Source organism: Eutrigla gurnardus, assembly GCF_963514095.1.
Source record: "Eutrigla gurnardus genome assembly, chromosome: 8".
NCBI classification, from domain to species: Eukaryota; Metazoa; Chordata; class Actinopteri; order Perciformes; family Triglidae; genus Eutrigla; species Eutrigla gurnardus.
In genome coordinates, this window is record NC_139922.1 from 12,640,666 (window position 1) to 12,661,601 (window position 20,936).

At 43.4% G+C, this 20,936-nt stretch overlaps 1 protein-coding gene across 1 annotated transcript; it reads right to left on the bottom strand.

The window, feature by feature from the left end:
* Positions 1-4,154: 4,154 nt before the first annotated feature.
* Positions 4,155-13,454, bottom strand: hoxc1a (homeobox C1a). The gene is made up of 2 exons (XM_084015053.1): positions 12,713-13,454; positions 4,155-9,405 (listed from the first exon to the last, which is right to left on the bottom strand). Exons 1-2 carry the CDS (start codon positions 13,266-13,268, stop codon positions 8,999-9,001), a joined length of 963 nt encoding a protein of 320 aa, XP_083871179.1. The 5' UTR covers positions 13,269-13,454; the 3' UTR covers positions 4,155-8,998.
* Between the last annotated feature and the right edge of the window lie 7,482 nt (positions 13,455-20,936).

A 20,936-nucleotide genomic window follows, 5' to 3' on the forward strand; every position in this document is an offset into this window, starting at 1 on the left:
TGCATTACAGGGCCTTACATGTAATGCATTAATTATGAATTCATAATTTTTTCCTCAAAAGTGATTTGTGTGCACCATGAGCTAGTTGTTTCCCCCCGTTTTGTTATATCTTTGGTTATTAGATAAAATGTTTTGGTTGAATTAAATATGTCAGCTGAGGAATCCACTATGCAGTTTGATATCTTTTAAGCTTGTATTTGTGATCAACTGCAGTTTTGTGTAAACCAGTTTTTCCGGCTCGCGTGTTTACTGTTGTGGGTTTGTTTTTCTATGTAAACTCTCTGGGCTCTAGGCAACAGACCTGCATCATCTGCCAAATCCTCGCCTCAAAATGATAGTTTTACTTTCTGACTCCTCTTTGTTGTGTTTTGGATTTGATCTCCTTCCCGCCACACATGCCTTGTTTTGAGGTAAACCTTCTCACACATCTTGGCAAATTGATGGTTGTGGTTTCAAAACGGGAGGGCTCGCTGATGTCATGTTTTGATGAATACAAATGTGTTTCTGTTTTCTGCAAGTCACCACCATCATTAGTTATAATCTGTTACAACATTACCAAACACCACAACAATGTCAAAGTGATATAATCAGATGGTATAAACGGAAAGTGAACCAAAAAAAGCTCCTTTAAATGTATTCGGTTTATTTTTAGTCATGTCTTCTTTGACACCTCGCATGACATCCGTCTCAAAGTCACAGCTGAGCTGACAGCAATCAACCAATGTGTTTTTGGCAAGCTTAGCCATAATGAAGTGACACAAAGGTCTCTTTCAATAGATCCATCATGTGTATTTAGTGATAATGACGGCTCAAGTCAAAGAGACTAAATGTGTCCCAGATGATCCCCAAAAGCAAATCCAGATTCGACGGACTCTAAGATTTCACAACCCCGTCGTCTGATCTTCTGACGAAATGTGTTTGAGTAAACGTTTCTATAACAACCCAAACCACCGACTGCACCCCACCAGATATGTCAATACAAGCTGATTGGATCATCCCTCTCGTTTTGAGCCCACTCCGTGTCACCCGGCCCATCTCTCCCAGCTGCTGCTCCAAGCCCAGGTGCTGCCGCACTGACGAACTCATGGATCACAATCAGCCCTCTCGTTCAACCCCGGCAACATCCCTGTCAGTCTCTTCTGTCTCCCCGGGGCTCAGTCTGATCCCATTCCAGCCATCACACTGACTACAGCTGGCCCCTGGTGCCGCGCTGGAATTGGATGGTCTGATGACTAGTGTGAATGGTCGATAACTGTCCCTGCTATGTGCACGAGGCGATGAAACTCACATCCCCGGGTAGCATTCTGCGGTAGGGGCCCTGCGGTTGGTTTTGGCAAATTTGCCAATAGATTAAGAAAAGATGCTAACAAGATACAAAAGGCGTTTAATTGGGAGTATCTTTATCATAATGCTCTCATGCCCTTCGAATAGCGAGGATGAGCTTTTGTGCAGCAGGCCTCGACACCAATGGGTTAACTAATGATGGCATTAGTGTGTGTGTGTGTGTGAATGAGTATCGCGACGTGTGCATGTGCCTCTGCGCGTTCGTGTCTGTGTGCCATCATTTGTGTGTGTGTGCCTTTCACAGGTGATCAGTCAAGGCTATCCACTCAGTCCTTCTTTTGCAACCCCCTCATTACAGCCCACTATCTCCTCTAAACACCTGCAGCCCCACAGCCCACCTTCAGCTCCCCGGGCCCACACGCTGCCTCTTTTTGTCCCAGTGTAGAAAGAGCCTGCCCATCACATCAATCTACCGCACTGTTTATATTTATGTACAGGAGAGAGGCTAAAAAAGGCCCCTCTTACTGTGGGCTTTATTGACTAAGCATTAAGCAGACATTATCAGGCGATAGGCTAGTTATTTATGAGGCGGTGATAAAGGCTGCAGGTCTGAGTTATGTGAGAACCAGGAGCAGGATGAAAGCTGCTCATACAGCAGTACTGATACCCGACACTCGCCTCTCTCCGTCTGGGTAGAGACGCGCAGCAAATGCGGCAAACGGAGCCGAAACACTCAAGGATTTATGGGCGGTAAATTTATGCTCTCCATAGGTCAAACGAGGGGCTGTTTATCTGTGTTTCATTGTCACTGTCCTCGTGGCGTGCGCCGCAGGTACTGAAATTTTCATATTTGCCTTCGGCACGTAGCCAAAGAAGGAAGGGGGGGGGGGGGGAGGGGGGTGGGGCATCTCTAGGTGCGCTGTTGACCTTCTGAACTTAGTTTAGAATTTTTCAGAGCAACACAGTGCTCCTGCTTCTGGGATGCTGACATACATTATGCATGACAGAATACATTCCTCCTTAACCGTGCATTGTGTATTCCGGTGGTATGCGGTCACCTTGCACAGGAGGTCTGTGGCTGTCTTTGACCCGGAGTGGGGGGGTTGCGTGTCTCCGTGTCTCCTGACTGACATGTCGTAGCTACACACCACAGCTACACTAGTGCTTTGATTTCGTTTGAGCCTGAAGCAACTTTGTGTCACTTGTATCTGATGTTGTGAAGGAATCTCCCCCGACTGCACATGAAGCCGAGGTACGCTCCCTCACTACTCTACACTACTTCTAGCTCACATGGATTTTGCACAAGCTGTCAATTAAATCTTAAGCATATATACATCCTCACCTTTGTATACAATACATAGCACCGTCTTACCCAGCCAAAGCCATCTTTCTCCTCAATAAACCAGGTCAACAAACAAAAAGCAATTATGTTGGGCAGCTGCCGCCTGGGAGTGGGTAATTACAGCGCGGTGTGGACAGCTTCATTCTAAACAGGTACTAAAAGCATCATTAATCATCCTCCCTCTGACGCCTCGCCCTGGTCATGTGACACGGAGGCTGATGAGTCGTGGGAGGGGGATCCGCCTTAGGGGGGGGGGGGGGAAGAAGACCTGATTGGCTCCTTCCAGAAGTCCTTTTAGAGGTCAGCCAGTCAGCAGAGATGACCGCCAATGACCTTGTATCACTTGACCCCTGAGGGCCCGAGGGTCACTCGCTCATATCAGTTGGGGAGCAGGCAGCGGAGAGGCAGGAGGCAAGACGAATGACATGAGGGAAGAAGAAGAGAAGAACGGCACGAGGGAAGAGGGAAGGCACACAGAAGATTTGTGCAGGGAGGCACTGGGAGGGGTGAAGATGAAAAATAAAACAGTAGGCATGAGGTTTGATTGAGCACCTGATCTTCCCATTTTGCATAAAATGGCTGAGGGAAAAAATGTGTTTTTATAGCAGCAAGGCCAATCCTGCTGGCCGCCCCCCCCCCCCCCCCTCTCACTATCTCTTCCTCTCTCCTTTCTCCCTGCCCATTGTCAAGGTGTCCTCAGGTTGGCTGAAGGTTGGTTTTATCATCTGAATCTAATTAGCAAGGAGGAAAAAACATCTGTATGTTGGTCTTTCTAATGTTAATCGGCCATTAGTGAAAACAACAAAATGGCCAGTACAAAACGGGAACACATGCCTTCCAAATCAATTTCATAACACACATTTCCTCTGAACTTCTTGCCTGTGGCACCCCTGCACATACTGTGTTTTTTGGGCTGTGAAGGCGGCACGAGAATCAATCCTTCTCCCTGATGAAATATAGCCAAGATGGCGCCTGACAGAGACTTGATTGAGAAAAGTTCATGAACTGTTCCCTCACTGAGCACAGACTGACACGGATGGCTGATTGACAGATGAAACACAAAGACACATCTGAAAGACAGAGCGCCAACGTCCTCAAACCGGTACCCATCCCCTTCTCCTCCGCCCCCCCCCCCCCCCCCCCCCCCCCTCCCCTCCACCTCACCCCATCAGCCCCACCCCTTCAACTCCAGCTCCACTTCTCCTCTCTCTCCATATGTCTGTGAAACTGTCACTATGGCAACCTCACCCCCAGGGGCGGAGGAGGAGGGGGTTGCCTTCGTTCAGACAAATAAGCATCGCAGGGCTCATTTATGATGGTTTGTTTAGGGATTATAATACACTGATGAGAGGTCAAAATGTGTGCACTTACACACATGTTCGGACATCAGAGTTCATGTGTATGTTTGAGCCTATTTGTGAGATTGTGTGCAGCATGTTGCCAGATAAATCTGCGCTGTAAACATTTTGGAAGGAAAAACGAATTTAAAAAATTGCATTTATTGAGGTATTTTCATGTCATACACTTAAGTGTCATAAAATACACATTAAATAATGGAAATCTTGAAAGATATTTTCAGTTAAAAAAAACAAAACAAATATTACAAATCCGAAGAGCATGCCCACAACAAGACTGGTGCCATTAAATGGGAGGATTATATTAATGGCATCATTAGCGTTGCTGGTCCTAGGTTATAGCTGATGTCTCAGATGCAGCATCAGCAAACTTTGTAAAGGCTTGTCCCATTGTTTTTCCCTTCACTTTGTGCTTGTCTGCAACTTTTGAAAGGGCAATCCTAACTAGTGAGTAAACAGAGCCGCAAGGCAGAGGTCAGAGAGTCGGCACAATCAGATGTGTAGCAGGGGGGGCCACCTTGGTTGGTTTCTGATGCTGCATGATGCCTCGGGGAGATACCGTACACACTGTACATAATGCTACCCCACGCTGCTCCAACACACGGCAGCACACGTCTCAGGAAACAGGGAATCTTCCGATTGCGTTTCCTATCCTGGACTTGCAACCTTGACACACTTTCACCTCTGTGTGTACCCCTTCTCACTCTTTTCTCCCTCTCCTCCCATCCTCATGATACTTTACATTAACCCCCCCCCCCCCATACACACACACACACACACACACACACGCTTTCAAGAGCAAATCTCCCTTTGCAGCCAGAAGTGCTGAGTGCTGCTGTTTGCTTTGTACACAGAAATTCGCTGAGGCTGTAAGCTGTCCCCAAACATCTGCTCCCTGGAGTGGAGTAGGAGAGGAGAGGCAAGGACTGGATTGGTGCGCATGTTGTAGCTCTGTCAGAATGTGTTATGTATGGATTTGTATGCGTTTGTGTGTGTGTGTGTGTGTGTGTGTGTGTGTGTGTGTGCATGCCCGTGTGAATGAACAATTATTCAAATAGGTGCTTTGTATCTTTTTGAGCGCTTTATTAGTAGCACCTCGGAAACAAAACACATATTTGTGTAATTGTACACAGGGCATCCAAATATGCACACACACACACACACACACACACACACACACACACACACACACACACACAGACACACAGGTGCACTCCATTTCAACTTTCTTGATGCACAAATTGTTTGGTAGTCAAATATGTGAATGAGACCGATAGTGCATGAAAGTCTTTGCAAATGAAGAAAAACAGTAAAATCAGACGATCGGGAAAACTAAAAGGGAGGAGAGCATTCAAATGATGTGTAATTACAACAACAACGGAGCCATCCATAAGTGCTTCACCTGGAGTTGGAAAGAGCTTAACTTGATCAATTGATTTCATTCCCCTGAGCACCGGTGAGGATATTACATGCATATTATGCATTAAGTTAATTTTAGGTCAACTTGGCATTAATTACAATGAGCTCAGAAGGAACCCACTTACACGTGTTAATTTAAAATGTAGTGTAAGATGTGCTGTAAGCCACATATGTTCTCTCATTGCTCATTCCACGCTGCACTCCTCGGGAGGGCTTTAACAGCTGCGCACATCAGCTAACTTGCAATAGAAGACAATACAGAAGACGGTCAATAGCCTCATTCATGATGAACTAATAAAGGTTTTGCTTTAATATCTCAATTGGAGTGTTTTATACCAAAAAAAAAGTAACAGATAACTTCACTTTTATGAATAACGGCATTGTATTTTATTATAAATGTGTTTCTTATTGATTTAAATGAGTTAAATAAAGTAGATTTTAGAATGAATTTCATTACGATAAATTATTGCTGTACAGGAAGGGGAAAAAATAAAAAATAAAAGCTGAAGGAATGTTCAACTTGTTCATTGTCACCACCGTGGCTACCTGCGGCAGTAATACATTCCAGCTGAGTTATTTTGGTTTTATTTTCCTTCCATTTACCACGGGTTTGCCCTGCGTGGACGCGCAGCACAGCTGTCAGTCTCGTGGGCCGACCGTACGTCTTCAGGAAGGAATTACAGAAGAGCACAAATTCATCAGAGTGGAGTCACACTCAAATGCTTTGGAACTAAATGTCAGGTCTGAACAAACAATGCAGTTTGCCTTTCATCAATTGAGAGGCAAATGCTGAAGCTGCCAGGAATGAAATTAAAGTGATAGTTCACCCAAAATAAATCAACCCTTCTTTTCCACCTTCAAATCATCCCTATAACTCAGATTACATTTTTTTCTCTCTCCTCCAAATATATTCTCAGCTGATGTTAAATTGCATGTATTTCTAAGTGGATCTATTCTTATCATCATTAGAAACTCTGATGAAGTAAGTTTGATTGCACACCTGCTGCAAGCATCCTCTGTACACATGTGACTTGAAGCCCTGCGGCAACGGAACATGTTTGCACAAGATGATGAAAGAGTTTCTAATAAGGTCAACCTAACACACTTCTCAGAAGAAAGAGTGGACATGAGGGAGCATTTTTTTTTTTATATTTAAAAGCTTTATCATCGCATTGTTTCATCATCATCATCGTCCTCCTCCTCATAACCTTCACAAGTGCATGTTGATTTGCATTAAAACAAGACAGACAGGTTGGATTGTTTTGTTAAGCATTCCACTTTGTGCTATTTTGTTTAGAGAAAGGCGACCTTAATGGTTTGTATTTTGTTTAAATGCAAATTTAAAATAAATTGGGCTCAACACATTTTTTTTCTCCCCCAGTCTGGCCGGCATCGTTCGTATGAATTAAAAATAAAACTTGAAAATGTTTGCACCGTCAAAATCTCCTTCACAGGCCGTAAAGTTTGCACTTTTATTCCTGTCTAGCTTTCAGTCAATATTAATGAGAGGAACATTATAAAAGATATTGTTTGGATTAATGTCTTAATTCTTAAAAAATGTATTCAAGCAGATATGCATGAGATATGTGTGCAGCAACGGTGTTATGAATAGTTGTTCTAAATGTTGTTTGTACTGGCTCTGACATGGAATCCTATTAAGTGTTCAGTATGCTCGAGTAACTTTAATTTTTCTACTTTGTGATTAAAAATAGGTCCGTAGTTTATATCCAAAAACCTATTGGGTGAAAAGACTCTTTCATCCAGTTTATAAAGTGAGCCCGGAGCATATTTTTTGGGGCTGATTAAAATAAGAGATAGGGCAAAAATTAGGTTAGCTCTTAGGTGTAGAAAAAAAATGCATTATGTGACTTGGTATGGAATTGTAATATGAACAATTATCATATGGCCTAGTCGCCCCCTCTATTCAGCTGGATGAAATATTATTGTGTGGACACAGAGACCCACCACCAGAACAAAAGCGTTCCGAGTTGTTGGGGGGAAAGAGGGAAAACGAGGGAAAGAAAAGGCAGAGAGAGAAAGCTCAGACTTCGAGGTCATCCAAATGAATGGGGCATCTTTCTCCCTCCGAGCCGCTGACCGGGTCAACGTTGTCCCGAGGCAACGCAGAGGTCAAGAGGTGAGAGGTGAACTCCAGTGTAGCTGCATACATTAGCTGCAACTATCTCATAAGTATATTATCATTATTTTATGTACACCTGTTAAAGGCTTAAAAGGGACCTAATTAATTTAATTTGAAACGACACCCAGCTGCTTTAACTTTAATTCCATTTGTTGTTGCCATCATCATGGAGCAGCCTTCATACCCACAGCAAACACAACGCTAATTGAAAGCCAAACAAAAAGATCCCCTCGCATGGAATTAACGCGGCTGATGGCCTCATATCTTGATATTAGAATAGACATTAACGTGACAGAAAAGCATCGCGATACCGGGAACCTAACAGTGTTTAAGGGCCTAGTTTACAATCATTTACTTTGTGCGAGATGAGATGCGAATCTGGAAGGAATATTTAGCAGCTCGAGCTGCTGGGGCCACGCAATTTATTGGTTGATCTGCAAAACAGCCCAGACAGCGTTTTATTGTCTGCTCTCCCGCATGAGTGTTCAAGCTAAATTATCATTTTCTGATGCATGTATATGGCGGCAATAAAAGACGCAACAACTCCCGATCGTGATGTTTCTACATTCCATTAACATGCAGTTACAGATGCATGCAAATGCTCCCAGAATTGTGCCTCGAATAGATGGATCACCACGGATCAATAGCTGCTCCTTAATACGAGCGGTCAATAAATCTATCAGTCAATTATGGCGTTTTAATCTTTCCGTGGAGGAGAAACCTTAAAACGGGGAGAGAAAAAAAATCCACAACGTTACAGTGATATTAATGCGCTGCTAAATTAACCTGATAATTATCCGCTTATGTTAAATTTGTCTACAACAGGTGCGTCTGACTTTTTCCTCAAATGTTTCAGAAACAAGCTATTTAAAAAGAAATTGTAATAATGCTGCAACTTGAATTGATCGAGAGAGAAAAAAAATATTTCTTTATTTAGTGATCTGGTGGAATAATTAGCAACACCGAGTCTGCTAAAAATGCATTTCTCGTCCGTGCCAGTGTAATAAATATAATCAAATGTGACCCATAAATAAATAAATAAATAAAACAAATCATTTTTTTAAACAAATCTAGGAGGCACCTGTACAATAAATATTCATGCGAAGTCAACTCCTGGATACATTGTACAAAATAAATAAACAAATAGACTGCCACCGTTTCTACGGACAATTAATATAATTTCCTTTCATTGTTTACATTGTGTAGATGGGAACGCGATGCAATGACTTTGAATTTTAATATTCAAATCAGCGCCAGTCTGAAGCCGAGGGAGGATGACAAATTGAGTTGACCCGTTCTTGCATGAAGAAACTTGCCATCGCGCTTCTTGCGATAAGCATCCGTCGTGGTAAGCAAATAAAGGGGAAGCCTGATGGAAACCGATGCAAACGGGAATCAAAACATCTGCAGGCGGATAGGCGCGCACGCGTGCGGAACGCGCGACGCAGCTCCTGCGGTTCAGGAGTTCAGGGGCAGGTGTTCGGACGAGGCCGGTCCAGGAGAGGGGCAGGTGTCCAAAGTGTCCGCGCGGGAGTGCGGCGCCGCGGGCCCCGGCTCGGACAGCAGCCCGTCCCTCTGCAATTTCTTCTGCTTCATGCGTCTGTTCTGAAACCAAACTTTCACCTGCGTCTCGCTGAGCTGCAGGGCGCCGGCCACCTCCACCCGCCTCGCCCGCGTCAGGTACTTGTTGAAGTGGAACTCCTTCTCCAGCTCGGTCAGCTGCTTGGTGCTGAAGTTGGTCCTCGGGGCCCCGTTCACCGTGGGATGGCCATCCGTGCAGATGCTGCTGCAGCCGCCGCCTCCAGCCTCCACGGGGCCGAGGCGCGAGCCAACAACGCTGAACCCAGAGGTCACGTGCATCCTGGCTGGGAGCAGAGCACATGAAAGTGTCGTCAGAAATATCAAATAAATTATTGTTATTAAATCAAATTAAACACGCCCTTAAGATTTGTTATTAGTTAACCAGCAACAGTGATCGTATGATAAACTTTAGCCACTGTCACTTATTTATATACAGTTATAACTTTTGTGCAAATCCTCAGAAATGAAATAAAACATTCATTATAGCTTACTGGCCTGCTAATGTGGGTGATAATGAGGAATATAAATGAAGAAATAACCGCAGGTTTGTTTGACACTGAAGAAATGAGTCAAACAAATATTCAAAAGAATCAAACATTAAAAAAAAAAAAATCTCCAAGAAACTGATTTGTAGGAATTGGCCCCAAGCCAAATTGTTGATTTAAAGTCTTCACTCGGGAGCCATTTTTCTGTCTGTATAAGACAGAAGCATCAACTTTAGCAGTAGCCTATAGGCCATTGTGAAATCTTTTGCTGCTGTCAAACCGGCGGATGGGGAATTGTGTGTACTCTGCATGAGCATAATAACGGAGGGATCTGTACGTGCAATCTAGTGCGACGGCATCTCAGACTGAAGCCAGAAAAGTGACTTCAACACCTGCGACTGTGAACGATTTCGACATTTCATTATTGCAAAAGGTGTTGCTTTCCCAGCGTTCCCAAGACGAGTTCACCGAGCAGTCGAGCATCTCTGCGTCTCAGATGTGTGGAAAAGTTGAGATGTTTGTCGACAACTTTGTATCGTTTACGGTCCATTAACTGTATTCATCAGAATCATTAATAATTTCCCTTTAGGCCCTTCTGTGTCAATGACAGTTTAACAGTTTACAAATCCTTTCAAACACTGCATTAATGACAAATGCCTCCCGCTTTTTTTTCTCCCTCTGAGGTTTCTGGGTCACACATTAAAGTATCATCTGTGCTACTTATGTGCAATGAATGACGGGAACCACAGCTATATCTTGATTTTTCATTGCTGACATTGTGGGCAAGTCGTCAGTGTGTCTGCCTCTGAGAAAATGTGCTGCTGCTGCATAATGGAGTCAGTGTGCCAGGTGTAGAGCAATGTCTCCCACCACAATTCACGGGGAGGAAGGTTAACAGGCCTCTAGCCACTTGGAAAAGCATAGCAGATGGAAAGGTCAGTTATAGGATAAATGTCGACATCTGTGTTTTAAGAAAATGAATGTCAAGGTAACCCAGTCTGGGAAATTAGAGGGCAGTGAATATGAAGAACCAATACAGAGGAAGTGTACGTAATTAAGAACTTCAGCTTTCAGGAGTGCAAATCACATGCACATTCTGATTAATGGCTGCAAAGATAATAGAATTGATGCCGGCCAGAAGGCATAAAAGAATCAAACTAAATATTTGAGAAATGACTTGCATGCTTAAAAATAGCCCGGGCAGCAACGAGAATGGAAGGGCCTTCCAAGCCAAGGAGAGGGAAGAAGAAATGGGAGAGATCGATACACATTGCCTCAGTCATCTGGGCATCCAGCCCACAGTAATTCAGGTGCTGTCAAAGCATAATTGAAGAATGACGCACTGGGAGTATATACACTGAGCCAAGAGATCAGGTTACTGCAGGTCTGTGGAGGCCTTTCAACATGGAAGAATAGGCAAGACATTGTTTTGTGCCAAAGCCAATACAACCTCCAGAGGAAAGCATACTTTCACTAATGACTCTTTTACAAGTTACACTATGGCGCTAATGAGTTACTCCTACAGATGACCTCCTTCGGAGAGATACAGAAAAGGGGGTTACAGAGACAGTACGCGCCGAGGTGTGTGTGTGTGCGTGGGTCGCCGTGAGCAAATGGCTTTCTCAAGTGCACGGGTTTGAATCGGATGCTAATGCGACTCCTGGACCAGCGAAACGTGTTGTCGTCCCCTTTTGCCCTCCCTCGCATTGGCACCATCAGAGAAATGTGACCTGCTCATTATGAAGCAGAAATCAAAACCTAGAAAATGCACTCTTGTGTTTGCTGCATGTTGCATGTGCTTTTCTCACAGTGGCATTGAATCATATATTATTGAAGTATTCCAAATCTAAGGTGGTATTACCATCCTTTGCTCCTCTACCCCTGTCTTACTCCACAGTGACGTATGCATGCACATCATGAACGAGCATGCTTTGGCTGCACAGATTGATATTGTGCAGCCAAAGCAAAAGGCGTTGCTGTTACGTACACACTGACCCCGTTATGGCAGGATCATCAGAAGTAATGTGTCCACGTACACGTTTGCATTAATATGAATGTTGCTGCAGCTTTGTGTTTGTGTTGCGCTCCTTGCAGAGGCCTTTTTGCCACAAACATGCTGGTGGTAATGAGCAACCTGTATCACTGGTGGCTGAACATTTGGGTCAGCGGCACGCTTACAGCAGTCAGACTGGACCACCACTGTAGTCCATCCCTGTCCATGTAAAATGTATGAAACCCAACCTATGTGCAGTGGCCAGTCAGTCAACTGACATTATTGATCAAATACAGGATCTATCACTCACATAAATTTGAGGATTGATAGGCATTTTTCACATTAGTAGGCTATTGGTATTTTTTTTAAGCCTGGAATATGTATTCTTCTGTGGGCTCGGTGCCCAGGACTCATCAGTCAGGGAAATGATGATCTGTGACAGCAATTATGTTAAAAAGGTGGACACATGTAAAGGTGCTGCAAACTGAAATCAATACACAAGGGCTTTCATTACAAACAGACAACTAATCAATACTCAGGGAGCACTCCAGCTTAGAGAGTAAGTTTTACTCAACTTCCTGTGAGTCTGGACAGCCAGTGGTCTGTTGCATTATTCAAAGGCTACTGGTTACTAAGGGCAGGGGTAAATAATTGATCACTTTCCAGTTAAATATACAGCGAGGGGAAGCAGGCCTTTGACTGTACTCCACCCTCAGTGTGTGCCCTGCTTGGAACAGGAGGAGCGACGTGAAACAACCGACTTGGCATTAACATGCAACCGTTCAGGAATCCAGTAACCGAGTCCTCATGTGAATATTCAAATGTGCCGTCGACTAAAACAGCTATGTTTGGATTTGCTTTTAAAAGTCAGACATGATTGCTTTTTTTTTTTTAAATGCAACTTTATTGTCTTTGACGGAGGAAATACACGGTGACGCACAAAACACGTCACCTATTTATTTATTTTTTCCCCCAGCGTGAGGAGAAAACTTTTACCAAACTTTCTCCCAACTACGAGGAGAAGTTATTCAAAGTTTAAATATCATAATAAACTCAGTTATCCTGGTAATATGAAACCATCACGGTCACTTTAATCCCTTCTCCAGAACTTACCCGCCCGGTGCTGCTGACTCCTCTTCACTCTCATCCACTCAAAACTTTTACCGCTTACATCCATACGAGCCGCGTTACAGTCCGAGCCAGCTGCGCTCCCCGTGGTGACGTGGATCCCGGGGCCATCGCCAGAGTAGACGGGTTCTGTTAGAGAGCCAAAATCCGACTGGAGCGTCTCGTTGCTGCCAAACGCGCTGCGGTCTCCGCGACCTGGAGAGCCCTGCCCCGGCGCCCTGCACCGCCAGGGGACACGGGACGAGTGGGGGCAGGCCGGTGTCGAGAAGCCCTCGAGAGTATCGCACGCTGGAGGAGGAGGAGGCGGAGGAGGAGTGCTGTCCAAAGAGGTGCAGCTGTTGGAGAGAGTTAAGAACCGGGGATGCGGGCTGTTAAATCCCGAGGCGACTTCCACCTCCAGTCTCACCTCCTCATTGCGACTGCCGAGTTCAGGATGAGCCCCGGCGTCCAGGTCCCGGTTTATGACCTCTTTTGCTCGGCGGCAGCCCGTGAACAGGGGGCTACTCTCCCCTACGGCCGTTAACTCTTGATAGGAAGTCATTATCACCTCTCCCCTGCATAATCATTGGACGGGGGTTGCACTTCATGCCCGGCCTCTCATGCATCCAAGTAACGCACGGTCAGGCGGCTGGACGACCGCGGGGACGTTCCTCAGAGGGGAAAACGGCGGCCCTTGATTGATGGAGATGACGTGCCCTCCTGGTCTCGGCCAATGGCCGGACATCTCTGTCATGGTAGAGGACAACACTGATTAAACAGTTGAAACTCACTTCAGGTCAACATTTTAATGGCGTCCGAGCACAAAGAGGTGTAGCGTGCAGAACGTGACAAAACCAAAAAAAACGGTGGTGGTGCAAACAAGGAAGTTAGATACCATCACTGAGGGCCTTCAGGGGCCGCTCACCTATGCACACAGGTAGGCTATGACCCTAGATGTTTATTTTTTCTTGGCCCCGAGAGAAATAGCCTACATTTTATGTCAAACTCTGGTATTTTGATTATTTTTCACAACAATGATCATTTCTTTCCCCCCAAAGCGAAATTAGCATAATATAGGCCTACACCATGCAGCTAATGGATTATGCAAATTTGAGAAGGCTTCTTGAGAACCCAAGACCCTCCTTAGTAAAGGGCTTAGGTCATGTGAAAGACACACTTAATGGGTTCAGAGGTCGTGACAGCTGGTATTTAGAAGTTCAGCAGCAGCATATTTGTAATTAGCCTCGTACAAATACAAAAAAAAAATGCCTTTAAGTGGAAATTCAGAATTTGTAAGTGACAGAGAGGACATGTTTTTATCTCCAGGTTAAGGTTTCATTTACGTAGAGCTGAAAAGTTTTGTTTTTGTGAGAGTGTGCTTTTAGTTGGTGTGTTTAGCCAGTCGTGAATCACCGTGTGGGACTTTTCATGCACGTGCAAACAACGCTGCAAGCTGCTATTCAAACTAGAGGGACATAACCAAACAAGCCTCCCGAACTACATGCGCAGAAGAATAATACACCAAGAGCAGGAGTGCACCAACCGTACACTGACCTGAAAGGAGCATGCAAATAGCATGCAGCGGCCTCGTGCTTCTGTACAACCGTAGAGGAACACAGCAGACCAACGTTTCACCTCCAGCACAGAAGTCAAAATGTCAATGAGTAGAAGTTGGGTTTTTTTTCTACTGAAGTCTGTTGACCTACTTTCAGTTTGTCACCCAGCCTGCTCGCCTACATTCACCATAACAGGAATTTAAAACGTTAATAATATGGCTAAATAAGCTAATGTGTTAATTTTAACTTAACTGTGTAATTGTTTTGCTTTCAATCTGTAGTGAAGAAATTGTGTCTTTTTTTCCCAAGAAATGCAATGAAACACAAAACTAAAACAGTTAGCCAGTTTGATTATGAGTCATATTTCATGTGATTTGTTTAGTCGCTATGCTAATTAGCAGTGAAGTCGAGGCCATGGTGTTTAAATTATACTACATTTCATTATTTATTCATTTTATTTATTTATTTTCTTGTCCCTTATAGATCAATCAATGAAACACATGTAATATGTTAATTGAAAGCCATCCAGGTTATTATTATTATTATTACTATTATTATTATTATTATTATTATTATATTTTTTCCAGTTCCTCAGCTTCAACGATAGCCGTAACATTTAAGAACAACCTCAACATAAAACAACACGTTGCTGTTCTGGTCGTTTTACTTGAACAATATCTCCTATGTCTTTTAAGTCTGCAGTAATTACAAAATAATTCAGCGTAATGAACAACTTCTAACTGCATTCTTACAACGCAGAAATATGGTCCCAGCTGTGGGAGTTAATGGGATTCTACAGGCAGCGATGTGCTGAATGACTGAGTGCAATATATCCCTTCTCTCCATGCATTTGCAGGGCGCACTGATCCATCTTCATGTCAGCTCGGAGGTTACTCAGGGTTCACGCGCTAGCTTGTTTCTCTCCTCCACACTCAATAAATAAATCTCTGCAGCTTTCTGTTTACCGCCTGAATATAAATTTGTTTGCAGTCGATCGAAGACCTGTGCGGAGGTATTAGAAATTGTATTTCTGTAATGGCTTTCAGCACAGGGAGGTGGGGGGGGGGGGGGGGAGGGGAGGCGGGAAGGGGTTGCAGAGAGGGTAAAAGAAGAAGAAAAAGAAGAAGAAACAGGTGTGAGCAATCTCTGCTATCCCATGTGAACGCAGCCGCCGCAGCCTATTACAGCCTTTGGACGTATTCAAACTACATTTAAAACCAAGTAACCTTTTTATCATGTAGGACAAGAACAGCGATCGGTGTTTGTTCCCTAGAAGTGCCATATGTTTGATTAGCATATTTGAAGTGTCGTTCCACATCGCTGCCCGGCACCTTTGATGCAACAGAAGTTCTACGATCACATTTAGCACACACACACTCACACCAACCAAAGGCGTCTTTAGCAGAGGTTCCTTCCTCTGGACAGCTTGGATCCCCTAAACCATAAACTCTGCGAAATAAGAAAGAGAATAATCTCACGATTTAGGCAAAATGGACCCAATTCTGAATTTGAGTTCCCCTCGAAGCAAACTCTGCACCCCGTTCTACACGCAGGCCCAGGGATGGGGATATTCTGCCCCAACCTTGTGAACATCCTCTTAAAACTCATCGCAGGCGTTTTCCATCACAATCACTATAGCCTCTCTTGTTTTGACTGGTGGTGAAGCAAACATGGCGACACCCAGGGTGGCTGGAAGGCAGGAGGATGGAGGGAATATTGACTGATGCTAATTTGTTTTTGCGTCCACGCTCTGATGTGTGTCAATAGGCGGTCGAGGCCCTGGGATCAGCGCGGCCGTGCTCGGATTACCTCGGCGGTTTGAATTGAACCCTTATCCTGCCGCTGCTGACACGATGCTACTGGCCGCCGTTGACACCAGACCCTTCGTCCCGCACTCAAACACTGTCAAGCCTAATTATCTGTCAGCTCTTGACCCTCACAGGACTGGGAATTAACCAGCGCTGACAGACGACTGTCACCACCAGCCGGAGAGGTCACTGCCTTTAATGCAGTTCGGGGAGGCAAAGATGACAGCCACCCTCGTCGTGTTTGTGGAGCCCGGGCTCATCAACGTGGCATTGTGATAGAGCTGTAATACGGCAAAGAGAGATAGAGGGAGAGAGAAAGGGTCAGAGCAAGGCTGAGGCGCAAGCAGACAGATATTCAAGTGTGGCACATTGACCGGCTGAGAGATGGCCATCTGTGTGATTGATGGAGCGCGTCTGTGTTTTTCAAATATTGACATTTTTGAAAAATAGTGATGTCAGACGTGGGGTCCTACACCCAGCCCACACACAATCCAGGGAATACCACCTGCAAACAAAGAAATCCATCCACTCGCGGTATGAAATTCTAATAATTGCCCTTGCTTCGTCGTTGAACGGTATGAAATCTGTCACGGTACATGAATCGTAATCATAAATCCAATGCAACTACGGTGCAAATGGCCAGGGACATTACAGATAACTGCATTCTGCACAGGCTCAACAGTGTGACAATGAAGCAATGCCTCTCTAATACTGGGACTTTCTCAACAATAGCCTGTAGTATGTGCTGCAGCGCTTCGCAGCTCCAGTGAGCCGAGAGGCTTGGAGTCGGCAGAATCCCAAACATCATGACAACAAGCCATCAGTCATCTCCCCCCCAAGCCGCCGCACACACTCGTGTGTTTCCGGAGTTCTTACTGTGGGAAATGAGCAGGGTTAAACACGAAACAGGAGGAAATGTTCATCATGGCAGCACACTGTAATATTCTGTCCTCACTGCAGGGAAAGAGGAGGAGCATTTATTTATTTCTTTGTTTAAACATCCCCTGCTTGTTCACAATGCAGATCAGCAGTCTACTGTGCATGCTAATCATGTTTAATAGCAAAATGCTGATAGGAAAATGACACTGTATTAATAAAGCGCTAATCTTCTGTGGAGGCTGAGGAAGGATGATTCCTGCAGCCTGAAAAGGAAAAAATGTGGAAAAAAACATGGAAAAGTTTGAAAGTTAAAGTCTGGACAAATAAGGTATTTACAATATCTAAATATTAGTTTAATGTCTTTTATTCCCCACTAAGTCACTTTGAGGTTGTTAAAATCACACTGTCTGACAGCATCATATAAACTGTCTCAGCTTCACTGAAGCTATATTATGTTTACTGTGAGTGAAATATTCAAACCCAGGACTCCATGAATTTTATGGCTGCACGTTCCATCAGTAATGGGAAGGGGAACATCATTTTTATACACGTTTCCATCAAAACTCATACTTTATTTCTTTTGAAAGTATGGCCTCACAGTATAATTTAAAATGAAGTGATCTGGTTTGGAACAACGTCTGGCTGCACAATGACTGGACCACTACCGACGACTAAAATAAATAGTGTTGTGATGTTACAATTCCAGAAATGTTTAGTTTTAAGAATTGCTGTTAAACAAGGACAAGCCATGCAGTCAATTAAATAAAAATAGTGTGAGAAATGTCCCAGTTTAAACTGGAGATGTCCCAGTACCATGCTCCCCTTCCTGATAATTATTCTAATACCTGAAACATCAGACGGTAACGACCTTTTGACTCTGCATATAGCTGCCTGATCAATTCTGTGAAGGTGCAACTCTCAGCAGAGATGAGAGATGATACTACTGAGCTGATAAATGACATGAGAACGGGATTTGGGATAGACTTGTAAACTCCAACATTTTAGGCTGCATCGAAGGCATTTCTGCTACTGCTATCGGAACAACTCTACTTTTAACCCTTATAATATTTGTAAAACTACCCCAAGTTTGTTTTATTAAAATACTCTTCTAAATGTATTAAAACTGAATTTGTAGAAAAATATTTAAGGATTTCCAGTTGCCACAAAATATGGAAATCACCACAAAGCATACCCAAAAAACACATATTCCATGTTTTGTGTTATATAAACTACGCATGAACAAATATAAATTCCTGAGAAATTCATTCACCAGCATAGATATGTACAGTGTGTTATCCTGCATTGCGATATTACTAATGTTTTGCAGTATTTCACAGCTGTGTGTGAGAATTCAGAGGTATAAAACATGCAACTATGTTAGAGGTCTCTACATTGAACCAAAAACATGCATATAATATTTACAACATCCAAACATCAGTATTCTGATACATTTCCTAAAATATTTATATGATTTTTTCCCCTACTTTTTGTTGTGTGTGATAACAACCGAAAGAAAGTGTGCATCGATTAGATTCTGTGTGATAAAGTCGTCGGGCATTAAATAATTCCCGGCTGATCGATAGTGGTCAACATGTGACATTTAGCAGGGTGACTGTTGTGATTACAAGTTCATTCGTTTAACGAGAGCTCCTCAGAGGGGAACGTGAGCTCCATCCAGCAGGTGACTCCGTCACCGTGCTCGCCGCCGCTCACCAGAGCTGAGACAGTTTCATCACCAACTTACCTTTTTATTGTCACCGATCATCCTTAACTGGGAAGCATTTAAAATGTCATTGATCTTGATAATGCCGTGCTGTAATATGACAGTAACAGTTGTATGAGATTCAGGAAGTCAAATTTCCAAGATTGATGAGTCGTAGCAGTTGAGTTATAATCCATCCACCTGAGTAATGCTCCGGCTCTGTTCCACACGAAGGAGCAGACAAATAAATAAAGCCCATAAAGGTGACACAGGAAATTGATACTTAACAATCATCTTGAGCAACAAGCACCTGGAGAGAGTGGTGGGCAGCAGTTACTGCTGTGGAGGGAGAAGGCTGAGAAGGTTAATAGGTCATAAAAAGAACAAAACCTCCTAAAGGCCAGGCATAAAAGTTCAGGGTTTTTCTCAACAATGGACCAAAGTACTGCACGAAACAGTCATGATGGGACACTTTCTATCATTCACATCATACAAGACATTATCAAACATACTTCATCATATGTATACATCATATACTATTATCGAACATTGTGTTTGCCCTGTTGATTTTGTAGGAGTAGATGTTGCAGTCAGTTACGTCAAACCAGCCAGTAAATTCAAACTTTTGAAGGATTTAGTCGATTCACTGTCGGTCTGTCATGCAGCACATATGAGCAGCAGGAAGAGGGCCTGGAGAGGTATGTGGTGGTTTTGTCAAGCTTCAACTTCTAACATCTGAGAACACAGTGAGTTACACTGGGCTTTATTTGTCAGAGTGGTGTCTGAGATGTTTAATAGTTTCCTTTTATATGGCCCATTGATCATGATCATTGGTCATGTGACTTACATACCGGTATGCAAAACAACATAACTCAACATAAAGCAGTAAATTATTTGCTAGAATGTGTTGCTTTGTATTGAAATAAGCAGCCATTGTCCATTACTGTATTGTTCATAAACAAATTCTGTCAAATAAGTTTGTTATTTATGTTATAGCTATACTGTTTTGTGATGGAATAAACTCAACAAACTGCTTCCTAATAATGTTTAGTATGTCATAAAGTGATTTAGTATCTCTCAATAAATAATGTTTCATACCAGGATGTCCTGCCACATTTCTCAGGATGCGAGCCAGCATGCTTGTCTGATGATTCTAACCCAAAATCCAGCAGATATACGAGCAGGGGGGTCAAAGTTCAAGGAGCAATGTTATGACAATGTAGCATGTCCCAATTGAGTGCATACTGCATGCAACAGCACACATTTTGATAGCGCAGGTTTAGTACGTGCTGGAAGTAAAAAGAAAAATGATTTGTAACGCAGGTGATGGTTACGTATTGAAGAATACCAGGTGGTTTAGATGAATATGCAGTAAATGCATGCAAAGTTGGGTTTCTCATTCTGATTTGTGTTATGGTGAGTTTCTTTGTCTTGTATTCTAAACGTGTTATGTGTTACGAACGTGAAAGTGATCGGGTTTGTACCCGTAAATTATTCTCTTTTGTGCCCTGATGAAGGCTCGATTGCCAAAGTATCCTCCTACTAAATCAATCAATTGTGAATAAATAGATTCATATAAATCGTTTTTTGTGCTTTTTTCAGTGTGTTTATCCATGTTAATTAAATGTTGGGAAGTGTGTCAGTCTCATGGCAGATTCTGAAATAGTCACATTCAGACATATTTGGTTTTGTGTTGAGGGACATGAATTTCACATTTATTTCAGGTCGCACAGCATGAAAACAATGTCAATGAAAAGTTAATTGGGGTTATTTTACGCAGTGGACACATGAGTTTAATGCATCCAGGGGGCCAGAGCTAGTAATAAATATTGAAAAAGACTACTAATGGCAAGCAGCTGGGGAGGTGGAAGGGTTCAAACACAGGACTTTCAACCACTAGACTCTCGTTCGACACTGCATGTCCCAAAGTCCCTAACCCCTAACCCTATAATAATAATAATGATCACAATAATAATAATTCATATGACATATGTGATATGATATAGCACTTTTTTAGGTACTCAGAGACCCATAACAACAACAGATGCTGGACAAATACAAATGCAGAAGACAAAAGTAAAATATTCGGACACATGAGTGAAAAACACACAGGAATACAAATACAACATTTAGGGGTTTGACAGTTCAGGGGTGAGAGGAAGTGGGAGTCCGGTGTAGCCTTTTTTTGAAGAGCTGGGTTTTGAGTTGAGATTTAAATGAGTGAGTCTGAGTTGTGAATAGAGGGAGGGAGGGCGTTCCAGAGGATGGGGGCAGCAATGGTAAAG

Excerpts from the sequence above, each read along its gene's own strand:
- hoxc1a (XM_084015053.1), bottom strand. The coding sequence starts at position 13,268 with ATGACTTCCTATCAAGAGTTAACGGCCGTAGGGGAGAGTAGCCCCCTG. Across the intron at positions 9,406-12,712 it reads GAGTCAGCAGCACCGGGCGG|CCAGGATGCACGTGACCTCT; the intron begins GTAAGTTCTGGA and ends CTCTGCTCCCAG.